The sequence below is a fragment of the Triticum dicoccoides genome, chromosome 1A (assembly GCF_002162155.2).
Source record: "Triticum dicoccoides isolate Atlit2015 ecotype Zavitan chromosome 1A, WEW_v2.0, whole genome shotgun sequence".
Classification (NCBI taxonomy): domain Eukaryota; kingdom Viridiplantae; phylum Streptophyta; class Magnoliopsida; order Poales; family Poaceae; genus Triticum; species Triticum dicoccoides.
In genome coordinates this window covers 588,267,317-588,290,426 of record NC_041380.1, presented here as the reverse complement: position 1 = coordinate 588,290,426, position 23,110 = coordinate 588,267,317, and the positions used below count along the sequence as shown (strand labels likewise).

Here is a 23,110-nt window from a genome sequence, read left to right as displayed (position 1 = left end):
AAGCTTTGACAGTAAATTTAACTAGCAAAATATAAGTAGTATGACAGAAAATAGTACCAATGGAAACTTGTTTCGAATATGAATCTAAACGTACAACCTTTATGACATATAACTTATATTTTACTAGTCAAATCAATGGCCAAACTTCGACGTGTAATAAACCCAGACGGAGAAAGTATGCACGGTTAGGTTCAGAAAAAAAAAGGTATGCACGGCGCTTGGCCGATAGCGATCTTGGGTTGGGACTATACTGGCTTAATTGGTACTGCAGTTTACAAGGTCACGATTCACCTACGTGTTCCGTCCAAAGAACGAAGTGATGCCGGCCCGGCTGTCAAATCAAAGCTTAGTAGTACGTGGTCACTTTTCTCTGTCTCGCAAAAAGGGAAAAACTGTAGCAGTACTGGACAGAAATAAATACATAGCGCCCCCAAAAAGGACTAGACATTTTTCCTTCCTTTAATTCCATTGGACTTGAAAAGAAACTACAGTGTGTTTTCCAGCACCAATGGAAGGACTGATTCATACTTTTTTCTTGCACTCAATTGATGCCTAGTGTCTGGCGACAGAACATTTATATCATAAATATTACATCCGTCAGAAGCTGTGTATTTTCCATCTGTAAATCCTACTAGATTCTGAGGGGAACTGAATATTTGGAGCTAAGGATTACTACTACTCTCTCCGTTCGAAATTACTTGTCGCAGAAATGGATGTATCTAGACGTATTTTAGTTCTAGATACATCCATTTTCAAGACAAGTAATTTCGCAGAAACGGTTCGGAATTACTTGTCGCAGAAATGAATGTATATAGACGTATTTTAGTTTTAGATACATCCATTTCCGAGACAAGTAATTCCGAACGGAGGGAGTACTTGGGAAAACCAATCCAACTCCTTGTCTCACCACAACTTTTTTTTTTGCAAAAATCACCACAAATTTATATACATACAATAAAAATAAATCAGGCCAAAACAAAGCTAACATACCTCCAACATCAATTCTACTCCCTTCGTCCCATAATATAAGAACGTTTTTGACACTACACTAGCGCCAAAAACGTTCTTATATTATGGAACAGAGGGAGTACATTATATGAATCAACAACCAATAAATGTTGCCAACTTCCCCAGAGTATAAAGTGTTTTTTGTTTGTGCGTGTGCAAAAATCACCACAAATTTGTCGACATAAAATAAGAAGTGATCAGGCCAAACAAAACTAACGCGCCTCCTCCTACATCAATTCTAGTACTACTACATTGCATGAATCAACAACCCATAAATGTTGCCAACCGCCCTAGACAATAAAATGGGTGGAATGCATGTACTCCCAGAAGTCACAACCACACGCACAAATAAAAGATGTTCTAGAAGCTCATGAAAAAGAGGATACAAAACAAGCATGGATTGGAGCAGCAGCAGCAACAACCAACTGTTCCAGCATGCAATTGATGTGCTTGCTTGCTTGCTTGCATAATCTGCATGGCATGCCCCCATTTAATTCCTCTCTTCTCCTCTCCCTCCCATTCCACGTACGGGTCCTGCTAACTAACCTAAACCCATTGAATAGCCACGGGGTTAGGGATGCATTAACTTATTTCCCCCCAGATGATGATCATATCGTGCCGTGAGCTGTGCTCACCCGAAAAGGAGGCCAGTCGATGCTCTCTTGGGCTGCTGAAGTTTCCTTCCTTCTTCTTCCATGCCAGGCTTCCTATCCACCATTTATTGTTGCCTGTACATCCAGGCTGAGCCGCCCTTGATGTAGAGGACACTAGATGGCTGCGGTGCGCCCGTGGCCTTCCAATTGTGTAGAAATCATAATAGATTGTACGGTTTAGTTGTGTATTGGTTTCCCTGGTTGTTAGTTGGTCCAGTTGGGGTTTTTCCTTGTCTGGACCATATGTCTAATAATATCTTGAGTTTCCCTAATACTACTGCTTGTTTGTTACATGCATGTCTCTTGATGCCACAGTTTTTTTTTATAGACAACTTATTTCGGTCAAGGATGTATTGGTAAACATGACTGCAGGAGCATCACCTGTGTTGTGGATGAACTGCGCTGCTGCCGGATGAGGATGACAATCTGATATTAAACAGGACTGCAGGAGCATCACCTGAAAGCGTGGGATGTTCATTCATACACAGACAAACTCTGGTGGCGGCACAAAGTGTTGGTGGTTTCTGGATAATGCTCCCCATGCATCTGAAAAAAAGAAAGAAAAAGGTTCAGAATCAGTACATAATTCATCAGCAGCAGCATGAAAAAGATAGCATAATTCAATGACAGTTGACACTTGACAATACAAGGGTTGGTCGAAGATCCTGAACCAGCCAATGCAACAACTCGGCATATCAACTGTGGGGTTCTATGTTACACCTTTCTAGTACAACATCATTATAAAACCTACAGGTTGCATCAAACACCATGAATTGACAAGTAAATGGAATTTTTTCTCGACAATCAACAATGCACTTGATTTTTAAGAACAAAGGACATGCTCAAGTTCGATTAGGTGTTAAGAAGCATCAAAGGGTACAACCTGATAAAGATTCTGTCTGCATATACACTCTATATATGGTTAGACAGTAGCATCGTGTAGCTGTTGTATTGAGATTGTAGCAGCAGCTTCAGGCACAAGAGTTAAAAGTGTACAGAATTACACAGTACAATAAAAGTACACCGATGGACAGTTTAATTTACAGAGCAAACTTGCTGATCCACAATACTGTATCAGCTGCCAAGGTTTGGATTACAAGAGTCAGCTGCTTGTCGTTCCCCACTCAACAAGGTCAGAAAACATATATGGATACCTTTGTTCTGTGGATGTCACTATTGTAGCTGAGCACAGAGTTCTCAAGAAATATTTCATACATTGCCACGGAAAAATTCAGTATTAATCCACTAGTATAATGTGCTCAAATACAAAGTGCTCTCAGCTTCTAAGGGAGGTTTGGTCTTTGCCCAAGTACTGTTGCTGAAACAAGCACAACAAACTATCTCAATGTCAAGACCCAAACATCTATACAGGGCCAGTACTGATACATCAGTATAATGTGCTGAAATATGACAAATGTGATGAAACGATTACATTATGTGTTGAAACTTCTAAGAGATGCATGTCACAAGCACAGTGAACTATCTCAATGTCAAGACCCAAACATCAATACAGGGTCAGTACTAATCCATCAGGATAATGTGCTGAAGTATGATAAATGGGATGAAATGATGACATTATGTGTTGTAACTTATAAGAGATGCATGTCAAAATCAAAGAAGCCAAGATCACTTCAGTTATGAACATAAAGTTGTGAATATACTTTTGGCCCACTTGCCAAACTGGTTTGAGACTATGCTGCAAAATCTGATATGGGCCAGTCTTGGCAACCATACTGACAGTTGCAAAAAAGCAAAAGGGAAAAAAATTCTGACGGTTCCTAAATGAGTCACCGAGGAGGTGTACTTCACATTTTCCAGGTTTATGGACATCTTAGGTCCAAGTGTAATTCAAGTCACAATTTTTTTCCGAGAAAAGATAAATTACTTTTTGTGAGCTCAAGATATGTTGGAACTGAATTCCCAGCATCTTGGATAACTTTTCACCATCTTTTGTCATGTACCAAGCTGTAAATTTGCATGGAGCTTCTACACATAACCCAAAATATAAGCTACTACCTCTGTCTCTGAACTGCAAAAACGTCTTATATTAAGGGATACAGGGAGTATGTTTATCTAAGCAGCAAGCAGCCTGCTGGTGAGCATGTTGCCATATCGAAACTGTCATTCTACTTGCTAGTAATTCAAGTCACTAATATGTTATTATTATTATTCTGAATGCCTTAGCATCATGTTTTCCAATTACAAGCGAGAAACTCAGTTGCAATATTTGCTCCTGTGAGGTCTCAAACCTGGCCGAGTTAGAGCACTAGACAATGCCCGACCACTGAGCTAGTGCTCAGTCCACACTGGCATATCATGTACACTATTACTAACATAAAATCAGCAAAAGAAGTGCAGCTCAACCATTATACAGCCTATAGTTGACATTTGACAGGCATTACAATTACAGTTACTCCTATTCGGCAAAACAGTATGCAATCCACTACTCTGCCCTTCCTTGCTGGAATAAGCTTACTTGATATTTCTTTTGGCAAGTTGTTGGAAGCAAATATCATCTCTAAGAAGCATTACTTCAGGAGACTGCAAGGAACAATACAACATATTAAGAAAGAAATATTAGGACCCTTCTGTGACTGAACTGATAAAAAGAGAGAAAATAAATTACTTTCTGTGAGGTCAAGATATATTGGAACTGAATTCCCAGCATCTCCGATAACTTTTCACCATCTTTTGTCATGTACCAAGCTGTAAATTTGCATGGAGCTTCTACGCATAACCCAAAACATAAGCTATGTTTATCTAAGCAGCAAGCAGCCTGATGGTGGGCATGTTGCCGTATCGAAGCTATCCTTCTACTTGCTAGTGACTATATATATCAAGTTCACAATGCTTGTTGCCAAAGACTTATGTACTGGTGATTCGGAACTGACGTGAGATTAGCACATGACCGCATGTTATAGTCTTCTTAGCCTGAACCTCCGCATGAACAACTTCCATCCCTAAAATGGTGGAATTCCTTGGTGTCCCTGACAGTTATCTCTCTGCGAACAATCTTAGAAAGCATCCTCAGTATACCGTGACAGCTATGGCAAGTGTACTGGTTCTTTGTGACAAAAATAGAGGTGCCAGGTGTGGTATTGATCAGACCAAAAGCGACAGCTACTCTTTCACTGTGGCCACATAAAACATCATCCTTGGATACTTCTTTATCTTCTAAAGAATAAGATTCAACAGGATCAAAACCAGATGCTTTCATCCGCTCATATATGCTATGTAGAACAGCACTTATTTCTTTCATCTGCGGGTGTGATTCATCATCTGTAAGAAATGCATGGATATCTCCTTTAACCTCAACCCAGCTACACCCATAGTCTTGCTCCAATCCCTTCTCTCGCATGGTTTTTCTCACTCTAGCCACTTCAGCCCATTTGCCAGCATCAGCATATAAATCAGACAAAAGAACATGATATCCAGCATCATTGGGTTCCAACTCAAGGACAAATTTGGCAGCAAGCTCCCCAAGTTCAGTATGCCGGTGCATCCGACATCCGTTTAACAAGGCTCCCCATACAGCAGCATCTGGTGTGATGGGCATTCTATTTATTAAGTCGTAAGCTTCTGTTAATCTCCCAACACGGCTCAGTAAATCCACCATGCATGCATAGTGCTTGAGATTTGGAACAATTGAGTATTCCTCAGTCATGCGGTGAAAAAGTTCCCAACCTTGACTAACCATTCCAGCCCTACTACAACCACACAATAGAGCAACAAATGTAACTTCATCCGGATGCTCTCCAGTTTCTAACATCTCATCGAAGAATGATAAAGCAATATCTCCATGTCCATGAGCAACAAAACCAGCAAGCATGATATTCCATGATACAACATCCTTTTCACCATGTGCACTGAACTGTGCCCAAGCATAGCCTGTCTGGCCACATTTCACATACAAGTCCAGAAGAGCATTGGGTACATAACCTTCAGATGCCAGACCTCGCCTTAAAACATGTGCATGAATCTCTTTACCATACCTCAAAGATCCAGTAGCAGCACAAGCAGCAAGAGCAGCAATGAAAGTAACAGAATTGGGTTTTACATCTGCCAGCATATGCCGGAAACAGAACAGAGCCTCAAAGCACTTATGGTTAAAGCAAAAGCCCGCGATCATTGAACTCCATGATATTACATCCTTTTCAGGCATGTACTTAAAAACTTCAATAGCTTTATCAATGTGCTTGGACTTTGCATACATTTCAAGGAGTGCATTTGCAACTACAATGTACCTGATGAAGCCCTTGCTCGTAGCAATCTCATGCAGCTTGATGCCAACATCTACTCGCCCCAAGGAAGCACAGGCAGCAAGAGCGCTTGCCACAGTGACATCGTCAGGACTTACATTATTTACTTCCATCAGTGCATACATTTCAAGAGCTTTGTCTGGGAAGCCGTTTTTCTCATACCCTGATATCATGGCTGTCCATGACATGGCATCTCTGGTCTCCATTCTTGAGAATATCGTGCATGCTTCCCCCATCCTCCCAAGACTAGTATACATCTGAATCAAAGAGTTGCAGTACGCAACATCAGTGGCAAAACCTCTTTTTACCGCTAACGCATGCATTTCCTTTGCAAAATCAAGGTCAGACAGCAATCCGGACGCAACAGTCACACTGGTTATCGTCATGAGATTCGGCTGCACCTCATTCTCCAGCATGTTAAGGAACAACTCCAGCCCCGCCTCCCGCTCATGATTCTCAAAATGCCCAGCGATCATCGCATTCCACGAGATGCAGTCAGTCAAGGCCATACCATCAAACACCTTCCGTGCTGCCCCGACGTCCCCGCACTTGGCATACATGGTCACGAGCGCATTGAGCACGTCGACCTCGACCCCGAACCCGAACCTCAGGACATGGGCGTGCACCTCCCTCCCCATCCTCAGGTCGGGGACGCCCCCGCAGGTGCGCAGCACGCAGGGGAAGGTGTAGACGTCGGGCCTGACCCCGGCCCAGAGCATCCGGTGGTACAGGTCCAGCGCCTCCTCCAGGAACCCGGCCTTGCCGTAGCCGCCCACCATGATGTTCCAGGAGAAGATGTCCCGCTGGGGCATTTTGGCGAACACGCCCCAGGCGTGCCACGACTCGCCGAAGCGGACGAGCATGCTGAGCATGGCGTTGCCGAGGCGGAGGCCGAAGGTGGGGTGCGCGGCGTCGGCGTGCTCGCAGGCGCGCATCCCGGCGTCCGAGGCCCGGCGCCACTCGCAGAGGTGGAAGAGCGCCACGTAGGCGTCCTCGTCGGGCGGCTCCGGGGAGGACTCGAGCAGCCAGAGCGCCTGCGGCAGCTGGCCGTGCACGCAGAGCGCCCGCAGCGCCGCGCTCGTGTCGGAGGGCGTCGTGGAGGTCGCCGACGACGGAGGCGGCGGCGACGGCGAGACGGCCACGCGGGTGGTGGAGGAGCTGAGGCGCCTACTCCGCGGGGCCAGGTGGCGCGCGGGCGGGGAGCGGAGGGGGGCGAGGAGGAGAGGAGGGTTTGGGTGCGGCCTGGCCGTGGGCGGAGGAGGCATTTTGGGAGCCGGCGATGGTGGTGGACGAGGAGGCGGCGGGCATGGCCCCGGGGTTTAGCGGAGGTTTGGGGGAGGCGCTGGCGCCATGGTGGCCGCTGCTTCCGTAGCGCGAAGGGATAAGCAGCCGGCTGTGAGGAGCGAAGCGAGGTGATTAACGAAGTTCAGAAAAAGGAAAAACTAGTTAGCGGTCACCCGCTGGAAATCCCCTTTCAACACCTCCATGCTGGACAGGTGCCTCTACTCCCCGCGCCAAATTCATGGCGGCCTTTTCCACATGTTCAATGCCGGAGACATGTGACAAGACGGGACAATTTTCTATCGCATTCAAATCAAATGCCCGTTCATCCGCCTGTCGGCATTAAATAGGCGTGGCGGACAAGAAATCCACTCCAACATCCGCATTAACACAACCCGCCTCTTGGTCTGGCCGGCACCCGCTATTTAAACGTGGCCTTGCCCGGCACGATGAGCACCGCACCATGTTCGCTATGATCGCAAGCTCTAGAGTGATGTGGGAGATCCTCTCGACGGAACAAAAGCAGGAGTTCGTCGACCTAGCGACTGGCTGGCATGCCCGTCATGCGCGATGAACGGAGGTTGGCTTACCGACGAGCTCGCTGGAGGTCAGCGATGATGACCAGATGATGGATGAGGCGTCCGACAACGGGTCAGCGCCCCACCCACGATCAACGCCGTCATGGCAGAATAGCAGCCAGCGCCACCGATGTCGAGGTCCGTTAGGCGTAGTAGGAGCAATGCTACAACCTCCGGAACCTCGACGAGCGTCGGCTCGTGGAAGGAAATTTTTGGTGAGCCGGTGAATGATGATGTCGTCGCGGCTATGGTCGCGGAGGGTCCAGGCTTCCTAGATTAGCAGTGGGTGATGTACGAGACCAAGAATAGCGCCCGCGACACCCGCCGTGAGCGATGACGGCTTCGCATCATGTGGGCGGATACAGATGCCCTGCTCGCGGAGATCGACGCGGAGGCGGAAAAAGAGTAGATGTGGGCCACCGCGGGCGTCATCAACTTCGTGTTGGGCACGTGGTTCGTGCTTGGCCGCAACGAGCACGAGGCCGCCCCATCCACATATGTTTGCGTCCATGCGGCAGACTCCGACGAGGAAGAGTGGGAGGTGGACGGACACGGCTACGTCTCATGTCCCACTTACTACTCTTCCCCTCCTGCAACTTCATTTCCCGAGGCTCAAGGCCATTGAGGTTGCTAGACATGGGAAAGATAGGACATGGAACACAAATGCCCTCCACGGTTGGCGAAGATTTAGACTAGGTTAAATAAGTGTCGTCCTCTTCTATTTACTTGAAATATGTCAAAAATCTAATGAATCTGGTCGGTTTAGATGAAAATCATCCGGTTTGCATGACAAGCGTCTAGTTTGTTCGAATTCAATTTGAAATGTATATAGACATTTGAGGTACATGATTGGATGGCTGGCTACGCGTCCGTAGACGGATATCGTAATCGTTTTGAAGGAAATATGCCCTAGAGGCAATAATAGTTATTATTTATTTCCTCATATCATGATAAATGTTTATTATTCATGCTAGAATTGTATTAACTGGAAACATAATACTTGTGTGAATACATAGACAAACAGAGTGTCACTAGTATGCCTCTACTTGACTAGCTCGTTGATCAAAGATAGGTATGTTTCCTAGCCATCGACATGAGTTGTCATTTGATTAACGGGATCTCATCATTAGGGAGAATGATGTGACTGACTTGACCCATTCCGTTAACTTAGCACTTGATCGTTTAGTATTCTGCTATTGCTTTCTTCATGACTTATACATGTTCCTATGACTATGAGATTATGCAACTCCCGTTTACCGGAGGAACACTTTGTGTGCTACCAAACGTCACAACGTAACTGGGTAATTATAAAGGTGCTCTACAGGTGTCTCCAAAGGTACTTGTTGGGTTGGCGTATTTCAAGATTAGTATTTGTCACTCCGATTGTCGGAGATGTATCTCTGGGCCCACTCAGTAATGCACATCACTATAAGCCTTGCAAGCATTGTAACTAATAAGTTAGTTATAGGATGATGTATTACGGAACGAGTAAAGAGACTTGCGGGTAACGAGATTGAACTAGGTATTGAGATACCGACGATCGAATCTTGGGCAAGTAACATACCGATGACAAAGGGAACAACGTATGTCGTTATGTGGTTTGACCGGTAAAGATCTTCGTAGAATATGTAGGAGCCAATATGAGCATCCATGTTCCGCTATTGGTTATTGACCGGAGACATGTCTCGGTCATGTCTACATAGTTCTCGAACCCGTAGGGTCCGCACGCTTAAAGTTAGATGACGATCGGTATTATGAGTTTTGTGTTTTGATGTACCAAAGGTAGTTCGGAGCCCCGGATATGATCACGGACATGACGAGGAGTCTCGAAATGGTCGAGACATAAAGATTGATATATTGAAAGCCTATATTTGGATATCAAAAGTGTTCCGGGTGAAATCAGAATTTTACTAGAGTACCGGGGGTTACCGGACCCACCCACCCCCGGGGGGAAGTAATGGGCCTATTGGGCCTTAGTGGAGAAGAGAGAGGGCATCCAAGAGGTGGCGCGCGGCCCCCCTTGCCCCAGTCCGAATTGGACAAGGGAAGGGGGGCGGCCCCCCTCTCCTTCCTTCTCTCCACCTCCTCCTTCCCCCCTTCTCCTACTCCTACTAGGAAAGGAGGAGTCCTACTCCCACCGGGAGTAGGACTCTCCCCTTGGCGCGCCCTCCCTGGACGGCCGCCTCTCCCCCCTTGCTCCTTTATATACGGGGGCAGGGGGCACCTCTAGACACACAAATTGATCTATTGATCTATTCCAACTGTGTGCGGTGCCCCCCTCCATAATATTCCACCTCGGTCATATCATAGCGGTGCTTAGGCGAAGCCCTACGTCGGTAGCAACATCATCACCGTCATCACGCCGTCGTGCTGACGGAACTCTCCCGTGAAGCTCTGCTGGATCGGAGTTCGCGGGACTTCATCGAGTTGAACATGTGCTGAACTCAGGGGTGCCATACGTTCGGTACTTGGATCGATCGAATCGTGAAGACGTATGACTACATCAACCGCGTTGTGCTAACGCTTCCGCTTTCAGTCTACGAGGGTACGTGGACAATACTCTCCCCTCTCTTTGCTATGCATCACCATGATCCTATGTGTGCGTAGGAATTTTTTTGAAATTACTACGTTCCCCAACAGTGGCATCCGAGCCTGGTTTTATGCGTAGATGCTATATGCACGAGTAGAACACAAGTGAGTTGTGGGCGATACAAGTCATACTGCTTACCAGCATGTCATACTTTGGTTCGGCGGTATTGTTGGATGAAGCGGCCCGGACCGACATTACGCGTACGCTTACACGAGACTGGTTCTACCGACGTGCTTTGCACATAGGTGACTGGCGGGTGTCAGTTTCTCCAACTTTAGTTGAATCGAGTGTGGTTACGCCCAATGAAGGAGCCACAGGGGGGGCCAGCAGGGGCCCAGGCCCGGGCCAACAAGCTAATATACTCATTACATCAGTGATTTTTTGTGCCCAAAACAACGTATTCCGCAGGTCTGGCCACCCCAATAGCAAGTCAGCATTCAGTAATAGTTGCCACGATAAATCCTAAGCTCAATCTTTGACTTTTCCCATTAGTATTCTAGTACTTCCTCCGTTTCTTTAGTCTGCATATAAGATTTGGTCAAAGTTAAGCTTTGTAAAGTTTGACTAACTTTATATTAAAACATATAAACATTCACAATATGAAATCAATATTATCAGATGCACCAAGAAATGTATTTTCATACTATATAGTTTTAGTATTGTAGATGTTCATATTTTTTAATATAAATTTGATCAAAATTTGCGTAGTTTGACTTTGACCAAATCTTATATGCGGAGTAAAAGGAAACCGAAGGAGTATATCCCAAGAGAACCCGTGAGGTGAGGCAGCCCAGCCCATCGCCCCTGTTTCTTCTCCAACACACGTGAATCCTCTTCCCCAAATTTCTTTGTCTCTCTTAGTCCCCTCCCCTCCCGGCCTCTCCGCCCCATGCTCGAACCCTCCAAGGAGACAGCCAGCGAGGCGGCCAGGTCCCAAATCTATCTCAGTTCCTCTCCCGTCGGCTGTCTGTTGCTCTTCTTCGAGGTACAAATTCTTCCCAGTTCCTCTCTCTTTCTCACATCTAAATTTCAGATCTGGCATTTGTTTTGTTTTGGATTGTTAATTTCTCTAAATAGGTGAGTTTCTAATAGTTGATTCTGTTCAATTTGTACAGAATAATCATGGTCAAACATAAAAGAAAGTCTGTAACAATGCATTCCTTTTTTGAGAAGAAAGCAAGAGTTGATGCTTCTGTAGAAAATAATTTGGGGGCCAGCCCTCACTTGGTGGATGAACAAGAACCAGCAGTAGAAGAAGAAATTGCAACATCAACACCGCCTGAGGTTCAGAGAGAGGGAGGGAACGATGATGCTTCTGTTCTGATAGTAGAAAGGGATCCGGGTTTGCGATGCCAAATTTGGGATTATCCTCCTAATGCTCAAGAACAAGATCGTAATGCATATATGAAGCATGGAGCATATCAGATTGAAATGGATGAGTACCCTCTTGACGATTCAGTAGTCCATCAACGCAAGTTTCAGTATCATTGGTTTAAATCCTTCCCTTGGTTGGAATATTCACCATTGAAAGATGCAGTCTATTGTTTTCCATGCTTTTTGTTTTATAAGAAGCCACTTGGAAAAAAGGGTCTAATGTGTTTACAGTGCAAGGATTCAGAAAATGGAAGCGAGTTAATGATGGAAACAAATGCGCATTCTTGACTCACATGGGAAAGGATAGTAAATCCGCTCATAGTTTTGCTGTCAAATGTTATGATAATTTGAAGAATAAGAAATGACATATGGAACAATTAGTGGTGAAGCAAACAGAAGAGGACATCAAGAAGAATAGGCTTCGTCTTAGAGTAACAATCGATGCACTACGGTGGTTAGCATTCCAAGCTTGCCCCTTCCCTGGGCATGATGAAAGTCTTGATTCAAGGAACCAAGGTAATTTTCTTGAAATGGTCAAATTGGTAGCTTCTTATGATGAGGAAATTGGTGCAGTTGTATTGGGTAATGCTCCAGGGAATGCTAAGTATACCTCACCTACAATTCAGAAAGAACTTCTGCATATGATTGCTTTTAATGTGCAAAAATAAATTTGTAAAGAAATTGGGGATGCAAAGTTCTGCTTGCTTGTAGACGAGTCAAGAGATGAATCCAAAAGAGAGCAAATGACAGTGGTTATTCGTTTTGTGGACAAACCTGGTTTCACTCGTGAACGTTTTCTTGATATTGTTCATGTCTCCGATACATCTTCAACTACTCTAAAAGAGAAGTTATCTTCTGTTTTGGCTCAACATGGATTAGTTGTGAACAATATTCGTGGACAGGGGTATGATGGTGCTAGTAACATGCGTGGAGAGTGGAATGGTCTACAAGCCAAGTTCATGGAAGAGTGTCCTTACGCATATTACATTCACTATTTTGCTCATCAATTGCAGCTTGCTCTTGTTGCTGCATCTAAAGAAGTAGCCGATGTTCACACCTTTTTCGATCATCTTGCTCTTGTTGTCAACATGGTTGTGTCTTCAAGCAAGAGAAATGATGAGCTGCAAGTTAATCAAGTGACTGAAATGGAGCATCTAATTGAGCTTAGTGAGCTTGAAACCAGAAGTGGGGCTAATCAAGTAGGAACTTTGCAGCGGCCTTGTGACACTAGGTGGAGTTCTCACTATGCTTCTATCTGCAACCTTTTGAAACTATACAAACCTACATTCTTGGTACTTAAAAGCATTGCTACTGCCAAAGGTTCAGGTACCTCACCTTCAGCACGAGCAAAGGCTTATGGTGCTGTTAAGTTGATGATGTCTTTTGACTTCATATTTGGTCTTCATGTCATGAAAGAACTTATGGGAATCACAGACTTGCTATGCAAAAAGTTGCAACAAAAATCTCAAGATATTGTGAATGCCATGGATGATGTTAAAACTACAAAAGTGTTGATTCAGGAACTAAGAGATAATGGTTGGAACAAGCTTAAAGCTGATATGCTTTCATTTTGTGGGAAACATGGAGTTCCAACACCACATTTCGATGACCTCTATGTGGATTTCATTAACTCACGTGCGGATGATGAGACTACAGTTGAGCATCATTACCGGTGTGACGTTTTCATGGTTGTCGTTGATCAGCAAGCACAAGAGTTGAATTGTAGATTCAACAAACAAGCAACAAAGCTTCTAATTTTGTGTACCTCCTTGGACCCTAGTAATTCATTCAGATCATTTAACATTGATAATATATGTTCTCTAGCATCAAAATTCTATGCAGCTGATTTTGAAGAACAAGAAAGGAACAATCTAAGGTGTCAGTTGCGACATTATGAAAATGTTGTACCCACTAACCCAAAGTTTCAAAATTTGACAAGTATATCAGAACTTTGTCAACAACTTGCAGCAACCAGGAAATCGGATGAATATCATTTGATTGATAGGTATATAATTTCTCCTCTTATCTATTAGTTGATTTTCCCTCCGTGAATTATGTATTAGTTGGTATTAGTACTGTACTAACTATTTCTTCATGAACAGACTGATTCGACTTGTTCTTACTCTACCGGTTTCAACGGCAACGACAGAACGTGCATTTTCTGCCATGAAACTTGTGAAGACAAGGCTTCGGACTAAAATGGAAGATGGATTTCTAAGGGATTGCCTCGTAATTTATATTGAAAAGGAAATTGCGGCTGGAATATCAACAAATGCAATTATAGATGAGTTCGATGAATCGTCACGTCGAGTGCCATTTACCTAAAACTAGTTTGTTCGTCTATCTTTTGTTGTCTAGATTTTTCTTTTGGGCGATGACCAATTTGAGAAGTGTACATCCTTTTGCTGTCGACAATGAATGGTGGTATAATTAATGAAGTATATTTTGACACTTTGTTTGTTTCATTTTTTTGCAAAAATTTCTGTACAAAAGTGTTGTGCTCTTTAGTCGGCCCCTGTCATACAATTTTCCTAGCTCCACCACTGGCTACGCCCGTTCCTTGAGAAGGTTAAAACAACACTAACTTGACGAACTATCGTTGTGGTTTTTGATGCGTAGGTAAGAACGGTTCTTACTCAGCCCGTAGCAGCCACGTAAAACTTGCAACAACAAAGTAGAGGACGTCTAACTTGTTTTTGCAGGGCATGTTATGATGTGATATGGTCAAGGCATGATACTATATTTTATTGTATGAGATGATCATGTTTTGTAACCGAGTTATCGACAACTGGCAGGAGTCATATGGTTGTCGCTTTATTGTATGCAATGCAATCGCCCTGTAATTGCTTTACTTTATCACTAAGCAGTAGCGATAGTCGTAGAAGCAATAGTTGGCGAGACGACAAGGATTCTACGATGGAGATCAAGGTGTCACGCCGGTGACGATGGTGATCATGACGGTGCTTCGGAGATGGAGATCACAAGCACAAAATGATGATGGCCATATCATATCACTTATATTGATTGCATGTGATGTTTATCTTTTATGCATCTTATTTTGCTTAGATCGACGGTAGCATTATAAGATGATCTCTCATTAAATTTCAAGGTATAAGTGTTCTTCCTGAGTATGCACCGCTGCGAAAGTTCTTCATGCTGAGACACCACGTGATGATCGGGTGTGATAAGCTCTACATTCACATACAACTGGTGCAAAACAGTTGCACACGCGGAATACTCAGGTTAAACTTGACGAGCCTAGCATATACAGATATGGCCTCGGAACACTGAGACCGAAAGGTCGAGCATGAATCATATAGTAGATATGATCAACATAATGATGTTCACCATTGAAACTACTCCATCTCACGTGATGATCGGACATGGTTTAGTTGATTTGGATCACGTGATCACTTAGATGATTAGAGGGATGTCTATCTAAGTGGGACTTCTTAAGTAATATGATTAATTGAACTTAAATTTATCATGAACTTAGTACCTGATAGTATATTGCTTGTCTATGTTGTTGTAGATAGGTGGCCCATGTTGTTCTTCCGTTGAATTTTAATGCGTTCCTTGAGAAAGCAAAGTAGAAAGATGATGGTAGCAATTACACGGACTAGGTCCGTAACTTAAGGATTATCCTCATTGCTGCACAAAAGAATTACATCCTGGAAGCACCTCTAGGTGCCAGACCAGCTGTATTAGCAACACCAGATGTTATGAACGTTTGGCAGAGCAAAGCTGATGACTACTCGATAGTTTAGTGTGCCATGCTTTGCGGCTTAGAACCGGGACTTCAACGACATTTTGAACGTCATGGAGCATATGAGATGTTTCAGGAGTTGAAGTTAATATTTTAAAGCAAATGCCCGGATTGAGAGATATGAAGTCTCCAATAAGTTTTACAGCTGCAAGATGGAGGAGAATAGTTCTGTCAGTGAACATATACTCAAAATGTCTGGGTATAACAATCACTTAATTCAACTGGGAGTTAATCTTCCGGATGATAGTGTCATTGACAGAATTCTTCAATCACTGTCACCAAGCTACAAGAGCTTCCTGATGAACTATAATATGCAAGGGATGAATAAGACAATTCCCGAGCTCTTTGCAATGCTAAAGGCTGCGGAGGTAGAAATCGAGAAACATCATCAAGTGTTGATGGTCAACAATACCACCAGTTTCAAGAAAAAAGGGCAAAGGGAAGAAGAAGGAGAACTTCAAAAAGAACAACAAACAAGTTGCTGCTCAAGAGAAGAAACCAAAGTCTGGACCTAAGCCTGAGACTGAGTGCTTCTACTGCAAGCAGACTGGTCACTGGAAGCGAAACTGCCCCAAGTATTTGGCGGATAAGAAGGATGGCAAGGTGAACAAAGGTATATGTGATATACATGTTATTGATGTGTACCTTACTAATGCTCGCAGTAGTACCTGGGTATTTGATACCGGTTATGTTGTTAATATTTGCAACTCGAAACAGGGACTACGAATTAAGCGAAGATTGGCTAAGGACGAGGTGACGATGCGCGTGGGAAATGATTCCAAAGTTGAAGTAATCGCAGTCGGCACGCTACCTCTACATCTACCTCCGGGATTAGTTTTAGACCTAAATAATTGTTATTTGGTGCCAGCGTTGAGCATGAACATTATATCTGGATCTTGTTTGATGCGAGACGGTTATTCATTTAAATCAGAGAATAATGGTTGTTCTATTTATATGAGTAATATCTTTTATGGTCATGCACCCTTGAAGAGTGGTCTATTTTTGTTGAATCTCGATAGTAGTGATACACATATTCATAATATTGAAGCCAAAAGATGCAGAGTTGATAATGATAGTGCAACTTATTTGTGGCTGCCGTTTAGTTCATATTGGTGTAAAGCGCATGAAGAAACTCCATACTAATGGACTTTTGGAATCACTTGATTATGAATCACTTGGTACTTGCGAGCCATGCCTCATGGGCAAGATGACTAAAACACCATTCTCCAGTACAATGGAGAGAACAACAGATTTGTTGGAGATCATACATACTGATGTATGTGGTCCGATGAAAGTTGAGGCTCGCGGCGGGTATCGTTATTTTCTCACCTTCACAGATGATTTGAGCAGATATGGGTATATCTTCTTTATGAAACATAAATCTGGAACATTTGAAAAGTTCAAAGAATTTCAGAGTGAAGTTGTTGGGGATATAACTATTTATGTAAGCCATCCAGGAGGGGCCGGATTACGCAAAGAGAAGCCCATCTGAAGCCCAAGACCAAGACGTGAAGATGGCGGTTCAGTAAAGGGTCTAAAGGCCCACAGGCGATTTATGGCCCACGGTGATAAACCGCCATGAGGGCGTGACTTGTATTGTAAGGTAGAAGTAACTAGTCACCAAGCCGGACACTGCTTATGAGCCGGCCGGGACTCTGTAAGCCGTAGGGCGTCGACCTGTGTATATAAGGGGACGACCCGCTGGCGGCTTAGGTTAAGAAACAACAAAGCGAGAACCGGGTATAGCGTATCTCGCTCCCTAGTGATCGAAACCTCAAGCAATTCCAACCCAACTAGACGTAGGCCTTCCTTCACCGTAAGGGGCTGAACTAGTATAAACCTCGCGTGTTCTTTGTCCCGATTAACCCCTTCAAGCTTCCTAGCTGCGATGGCTCCACGATTAAGTCCTTGCAAGAGGACATCTGCCGTGACAATTCCACGACAGTTGGCACCCACCGTGGGGCGGGCGCACGGTGGATTTGAGTTCTTGAAGGGCAGCTTCGAAGGGCTCAAGGGATACGCAGTTGGCCGGATGACCAAGAGTCGTCGCGGCAAGATCTACATCGACGATGAAGGCCGGGGCCTCGACACCGGCTCAATTGAGTACGGATACCGGGTCCCCTTTGGCGGAATTCACGTCTTCATCGGCCGGATTGGTGAGCCGGGCCCTGAGCCGGACAGCTGCACCGACCTCATCGAGACGGCTCAGCGTGCGAAACCCGCCCGAGCTCAACCCGTCGTGAAGCATGACTTTGTGGGTTGCATCCACGAAGGTGAACTTCCTGAAGGATCTGAAGGTGATGGTGAGCCGGCCGTCCTCTTTGACGGTGATTCGTCCGCCGGCTGAACAGATTCGCTGTATCAAGTTTAGGATGGTGTGCTTGGGGGCTGTTCCGATGGCAGCACTATTCCGGACCCCTCAGAGTCGCCAAACTGGGCAGGAGTCTTCATGGCTGGTACTCAACCCGGCCAAAATTCTACGGCCTCAGCGGCGATAACGTTTGGGTTAGGAGCAGCCGGGGCAGGAGGCCCTGTGCGCTCACCGGCTCAGGTGCTGATGGATCTCATGGATAAGCTTACTGCTTTGTTAACTGTTACAGTCATCCCTGCGAACCAATCTGAGCATGAGGCAGAGGTGGCACAGGTTCGCGACGAGATCGCCCGGGCCAAGGAAATCTTAGCAGCTGAAGACGCTAGATTAGCAACAGAGCGGGCGACTTTGGACGTGCGAGCGCAGCAACTTCAGGCAGAGGCCTTGCAGCTCACGTTGAGCTTAAACGCATCTAATGAGGTAATGAGGAGGAGACATCAGAAAACTCAGTCCCGTTTACCTCAGATTTATGATCCTTGGAATCTCTTTGCTACACCCGGGGCCGGCCCAAGTAACCCGCCAGGTGCAAATCAGTTTATGACATCCGGAGTGGGAGGCCCAGTCCAGCCTTCGGTGACGGCGCCTCTTCACGGCAATATGGCACCGCCCCATTACGTGCCAATACTACAGGGTCACTTCTCCAACCCCATGGAGAACTTAGTCGCAGCATCCGCATGTTTGGCGGCTCTCCCAGTAGATGGTGATGATCCGACAGCGGTGGAAGCCCGGAAGATCAGGGAACTTGTCCAAACAGCCCTGGCTCAGCAAGAGACCTACTCCTACAGCCGGGACAGGATTCACTCAACTCCTCCGCCCTGGTTAGCTCCGCCTCGTCAAAACCGGAGCCTGAGTTACAGTAGACACATGGAGTCAGAGGCCTTGTCAAGTAGCGCTCAGCGCCGGAACCAACCCGACGGGTATAACCCGGTTCGGGATCGGATACGGCAGGAGGACGAGCGGGCAGCTCAGCTAGCGGCTCAGCTAGCAGCCTAACAGGACTCACCGGCTTACCCGACGGCTTCTGTTGAGGCGGGTGTTGCTACTAGAACCGGAGGAGTTCCTTGTCTGATACCGGCTCTACATAATGTACGCCTGCCCAAGGATTTCAAGGGACCTCGAAAGGTGCCGAATTATACGGCCGATTTACAGCCTGGGGCGTGGATTGAAAGTTACGAGATGGCTATGGAGCTGCTGGAGGTTAGCGATGAAGTGATGGCTAAATACTTCACCATGATGTTGGACAGAACGGCCCGTTCTTGGTTAAAGGGTTTGCCACCCAATTCCATTGGTTCATGGGCGGAGCTAAAGGCCCGTTTCATCCAGAACTTCAAGGACACTTGCAAGCAGTCTATGTCGATTGTGGACCTGACAAATTGTAAGCAGGAGGAAGGTGAATCTACGACTCATTGGGTACGCCGTGTCAAAGATATAATACATTCGTTTGACAAGATGGATGCCGGCTCAGCAGTTCTCATGCTGGAGAAGAATTGTCGTTTTGAGCCTCTGAGACAGAAACTGGGGCGCCTTAAGCGTGATTGCAACGATATGGGGATGCTAATGGCGGCTTTAGTCAAGTATGCCGATTCTGATACTACCAAGGATCCCGCGTTTGATGAGGAAAAGATAGGGAAGGGAAAGAAGTACGGCAATGAAAAGGGTCAACAGCATAACCCGGCGAGTCAAGGAGGTAATAAGCGTAAGGCGGACGACAACCCGGAGTTTGTGGCCAATGCACAGGGTAACAATCAGAAGCGCAAAGGAAAGCTGCCCCAGTTTGGCGGGTCAGGCCCGTCTCTTGAGCAATTACTCAATGAGCCCTGCCCGAAACACGGCACCCGGGAACGACCAGCGACTCACTTATGGAAGGATTGCGCAATCATAAAGGCTTTCAAGAATTCTAGTACGTTTGATGGCAATCAAGGCCCAGGCGGCGGTTCAGGATCCGGCTTTCAGGGAAGCCAGGGTGGTTATAATCAACAACAGTCTGGTCAAGGAGGTCAGCAGCAGCAACAGTCGGGTTATCAGAGTCATCCAAAATAGCTAAACAGTGGGCAGTATCACGTGTTCACCACAAGTTTGTGTAAACGTGACCAGAAAGTTCATAAGAGGGTTGTGAATTCTGTTGAGCCGACAGTCCCTCGTTACTTGAGGTGGTCGGAACAGCCTATTGTCTGGAGCAGGGAGGATCACCCTCCCCGGGTTGATAATCCGGGTCAACTGGCCTTAGTAGTGGCACCACAGGTTGGTGGTTATAAATTTACTAAGGTGCTCATGGTTGGAGGTAGCAGCATCAACATCCTCTATTACGAGACCTTTCGGTGCATGGGCTTAACTGACAAGAATTTAAAGACTTCCAACACCGTCTTCCATGGGGTGGTGCCTGGTAAATCGGCGTATCCTGTGGGTAAGATTGAGCTAGAGGTGGCCTTTGGAGACGAGCATGATTCTAGGGCAGAAAAGTTAACTTTTGAGGTGGTAAAAATCAAGAGTCCATATCACGCTTTGTTCGGGCGGCCGGCTTATGCCAAGTTCATGGCGCGGCCGTGTTATGTTTATTTACAGCTCAAGATGCCGGGTTACAAGGGTACCATCACTGTGCATGGAAGCCGAAAGGTGGCCCTGGAATGCGAAGAAGGCGATGCGGCTTATGTCGAGTCTGTCTGTGCAGCAGAGGAGCTCAAATTTTATCAAGATAACATTGACCCGGCGGATGACTTCTCTCAAGAAGCCGACTATGGAACATGACCCGGCCATGAAGTTTAAATCGGCTGCAGAGACTAAGCTTGTTGATTTTACTCTGGGTGATTCATCTAAGCAATTCAACATCAATGCCAACTTGGATCCTAAATAGGAAAGCGCGCTCATCGAGTTCATCCGTGAGAACCGAGACATCTTTGCATGGAAACCTTCTGACATGCCGGGTGTACCGAGAGGACTCGCTGAGCACACTCTTAATATTGATCCGAAGTATAAGCCGGTCAGGCAGTTTCTGCGGCGATTCAATGAAGAGCGACGAAAAGCTATAGGAGAAGAGGTCGCCCGGCTCTTGGCGGCTGGATTCATTGTCGAAGTTTTTCACCCGGAGTGGTTGGCTAACCCGGTGCTCGTACTCAAGAAAAACGGCACCTGGCGGATGTGTGTGGATTACACGAACTTAAATAAGGCTTGTCCGGCTGATCCTTTTGCTCTCCCCCGTATTGATCAAATCATTTATGCTATGGCAGGTTGTGCGTGTTTGAGCTTTTTGGATGCTTATTCTGGTTATCATCAGATCAAGATGGCAGTTAAGGACTAGGAGAAGACGGCTTTCATCACCCCGTTTGGAGCCTTCTGCTATGTGTCTATGCCTTTTGGGCTCAAGAGTGTCCAGGCGACTTATCAATGATGTGTACAGAATTGTCTCCACAATCAGATTGGGCGCAATGTTCATGCGTATGTGGATGACATAGTGGTGAAATCCAGAGAGGCGGAAACCTTGATATCTGATCTCAGAGAAACCTTTGACAATCTCCGGGTTTACAAAATGATGCTTAACCCGGAGAAGTGTGTATTTAGTGTGCCTGCAGGCAAGCTTTTGGGATTCTTGGTCTCAAACAGGGGCATCGAGGCTAATCCGGAGAAGATTAAGGCAATCACTTCTTTGGCTAAACCGGCATGTATCAATGATGTTCAGCGATTGGCGGGTCGTGTTGCCTCTTTAAGACGGTTCATAAGCCGGTTAGGTGAGAAGGCCCTACCGCTGTATCAATTGATGAAGAACGCAGACACCTTTGTCTGGAGTGATGCTGCTAATGCTGCTTTTGAGGATTTGAAGAGGCAGTTATCTGAGCCGCTGGTTCTTGCGGCTCCCATTGACAAAGAGCCTTTGCTGTTATATGTGGCTGATAATTCATGAGCCGTCAGTGTGGCAATTGTGGTAGAGCGCAAGGAGGCTGGTAAGGAACATCCGGTTCAACGGCCGGTTTATTATGTCAGTGAGGTACTCATTGAGTCAAAACAAAGATATCCTCATTGGCAGAAACTTGTTTACGGGGTGTTCATGGCAAGCCAGAAGCTGAAGCAATACTTCCAAGGTCACCCTATCACTGTGGTAAGTTCTGCCCCATTGGGAGACATTATTCAGAACAGAGAGGCTACAGGATGAGTCGCCAAATGGGCCATCGAGCTCGGGCCTCATGGTCTGAAGTACGTACCGGCACTGCCATTAAGTCTCAAGCTTTGGTGGATTTCATCAACGACTGGACAGAGCTACAGGCACCTGAAGAGAAGCCCGATAACACTTATTGGATTATTCACTTTGATGGGTCCAGACAGTTGGAAGGTGTAACGCCCTCGATGCGGCTATATCTCCCACGTGTCGAGGCACGACTTAGAGGCATAACCACATTGAAAGCAATGCCGCAAGTTAGGCAACCTTCATAACATCCCATGTAATATATAGATAATAAAAGGGGAGATACATAGTTGGCTTACACTCGCCACGTCAATCAAAGTACATAAATAGCTTTACATCAACCAAACACTCATGGCCCGACTACGACGCCAAAATAAAAGATAAACCCAACATGCGACACGGTCCCGATCGCCCCAACTGGGCACCACTACTGATAATCAGGGAAAGACACATAGTAACGGCGTGAGTCCTCGTCGAACTCCCACTTGAGCTCAAGCGCGTCATCTGGAATGGAGTCATCAGGCCCTGCATCTGGTTTGGAAGTAATCTGTGAGCCACGGGGACTCAGCAATCTTGCACCCTCGCGATCAAGACTATTTAATCTTATAGGTAAGGCAAGGTAAAATATGTGGAGCTGCAGCAAGCGACTAGCATATATGGAGGCTAACCTGTTCGTAAAAGAGAGCGATAAGAGAAGGCAAAGCGCGAACGAATAACTAGAGAATAACCTGCGGCAAGCATTACTCCAACACCGTGTTCACTTCCCGGACTCCGCCGAGAAGAGACCATCACGGTAACTCACATAGTTGATTCATTTTAATTAAGTTAAGGTTCAAGTTATCTACAACCGGACATTAACAAATTCCCATCTGCCCATAACCACGGGCACGGCTTTCGAAAGTTCAAATCCCTACAGGGGAGTCCCAACTTAGCCCATGACAAGCTCTCACGGTCAACGAAGGAATAGACCTCCTCCCGAGACATTCCGATCAGACTCGGTATCCCGGTTCAACAAGACACTTCGACAAGTTAAAACAAATCCAGCAACACCGCCCG

At 45.7% G+C, this 23,110-nt stretch overlaps 2 protein-coding genes across 5 annotated transcripts; one reads left to right on the top strand and one right to left on the bottom strand.

The window, feature by feature from the left end:
- Window positions 1–1,076: 1,076 nt before the first annotated feature.
- Window positions 1,077–7,322, bottom strand: LOC119293138 (pentatricopeptide repeat-containing protein At1g15510, chloroplastic-like). Of its 4 annotated transcripts, none has more exons than XM_037571717.1 (4): window positions 4,288–7,322; window positions 4,138–4,202; window positions 1,644–2,979; window positions 1,078–1,554 (listed from the first exon to the last, which is right to left on the bottom strand). In XM_037571717.1, the coding sequence occupies exon 1, from the start codon at window positions 7,183–7,185 to the stop codon at window positions 4,588–4,590; it is 2,598 nt and encodes an 865-aa protein (XP_037427614.1). In that variant the 5' UTR covers window positions 7,186–7,322; the 3' UTR covers window positions 1,078–1,554; window positions 1,644–2,979; window positions 4,138–4,202; window positions 4,288–4,587. The 4 variants fall into 4 exon arrangements, with proteins under 4 accessions (XP_037427603.1, XP_037427614.1, XP_037427609.1 ...); XM_037571712.1 differs by having other exon boundaries at window positions 1,080–2,207; window positions 2,816–2,979; XM_037571706.1 differs by having other exon boundaries at window positions 1,077–2,979.
- Window positions 7,323–11,162: 3,840 nt separating this feature from the next.
- On the top strand, window positions 11,163–14,162 carry LOC119293130 (zinc finger MYM-type protein 1-like). Its single transcript, XM_037571694.1, has 3 exons — window positions 11,163–11,354; window positions 11,485–13,748; window positions 13,846–14,162. The coding sequence occupies exons 2-3, from the start codon at window positions 12,487–12,489 to the stop codon at window positions 14,066–14,068; spliced, it is 1,485 nt and encodes a 494-aa protein (XP_037427591.1). The 5' UTR covers window positions 11,163–11,354; window positions 11,485–12,486; the 3' UTR covers window positions 14,069–14,162.
- The last annotated feature ends 8,948 nt before the right edge of the window (window positions 14,163–23,110 follow it).

Excerpts from the sequence above, each read along its gene's own strand:
- LOC119293130 (XM_037571694.1), top strand. The coding sequence starts at position 12,487 with ATGACAGTGGTTATTCGTTTTGTGGACAAACCTGGTTTCACTCGTGAA. Across the intron at positions 13,749-13,845 it reads GAATATCATTTGATTGATAG|ACTGATTCGACTTGTTCTTA; the intron begins GTATATAATTTC and ends CTTCATGAACAG.
- LOC119293138 (XM_037571706.1), bottom strand. The coding sequence starts at position 7,185 with ATGCCTCCTCCGCCCACGGCCAGGCCGCACCCAAACCCTCCTCTCCTC.